This window comes from Mus pahari, chromosome 19 (genome assembly GCF_900095145.1).
Source record: "Mus pahari chromosome 19, PAHARI_EIJ_v1.1, whole genome shotgun sequence".
NCBI classification, from domain to species: Eukaryota; Metazoa; Chordata; class Mammalia; order Rodentia; family Muridae; genus Mus; species Mus pahari.
In genome coordinates this window covers 22,733,013-22,733,930 of record NC_034608.1, presented here as the reverse complement: position 1 = coordinate 22,733,930, position 918 = coordinate 22,733,013, and the positions used below count along the sequence as shown (strand labels likewise).

Below are 918 nucleotides of genomic sequence, written 5' to 3'. Positions count from 1 at the left end.
AAAAAAAAAATTTCGCCCACTAACACTTTAGACAAATTAACAAACTTCCTAGAAACAAGGACTACATTTCCCAGCAAACACTAAATCCAACTTCCGGTTTCCCTAAGCTTTAGGGTTGAACTCGGTTTCCCATCATGCCATTTGATAGCTTGCTCCTGGCAGCCAGACTAAATCCCTCACTATGNCCTGAGGCTGTCAAGCTCTCACCTGGAAAGGGTCCTTGCAACTGCTGTAGATTGCCTAGAATTTTCTGGCTTAGCAGATGAATAAGGCGGGTCACAACCTAAGGCAGAGGGTTGGGGAGGGGTAAGAGAATGGTGTTCAGTGAGACCGAAAGGTCCCACCTTGGTTTCCTTCACCTGGGAGGCTAGAAATCCCATTACTTGGGCTGCACCCGGACTAGGGCAGCCTGGCACACATAGGAGGCCCCAGCCCCTGCAGTCCCCAGCCAGAAGATACCTGTGGGTACCGACGTTTGATGTGGCCTAAGGTGCCCTCGGGGAGCTTGGCCAGCTCGGTGTCTCGNACAGCGTGTACAGTTGTGGCTCGTGGCTGCCGGGTCAGTGCCTCCACCTGGGATACAAAATAAGAACTCACCCAGGTGATAATGGGGACCTGAAGAGGCAGAGTGGAGTCCAGACTCCTCACCCATTGGACTGATTGTTTCAGACTCGCAGGAACGAGCCAGGGAAGAGGTCTGGGTTGGCGCTAAAGTTGGGGTTGCGTTCTCCAATTCCATCAGATTTCTCCGATGACGTGCATGTGGGTGAAGGGTCAACTATGCTTAGANAGATATGGGGTTGCCCTTACCACGCCAATGAGATCCCCTCGGCCATATTCCCCAACTAGCTCCTTCTTGCCACTGCCTCGTTGGATAACACTACGGAGACGTCCATTGAGTACAATGTAGGTGCAGTC

The 918-nt window shown here is 52.0% G+C and overlaps 1 protein-coding gene across 1 annotated transcript in view; it reads right to left on the bottom strand.

Moving 5' to 3' along the window:
* Positions 1 to 918, bottom strand: part of Pnpla6 (patatin like phospholipase domain containing 6) — a 26,090-nt gene that overhangs the window by 11,812 nt on the left and 13,360 nt on the right. Inside the window, exons 17-19 of the mRNA XM_029532067.1 lie at positions 811 to 916; positions 460 to 573; positions 208 to 283 (exon numbers count right to left, since the gene is read on the bottom strand). Of these exons, the coding sequence (XP_029387927.1) occupies positions 208 to 283; positions 460 to 573; positions 811 to 916 (296 nt within the window). The remainder of the gene's footprint in view (positions 1 to 207; positions 284 to 459; positions 574 to 810; positions 917 to 918) is intronic.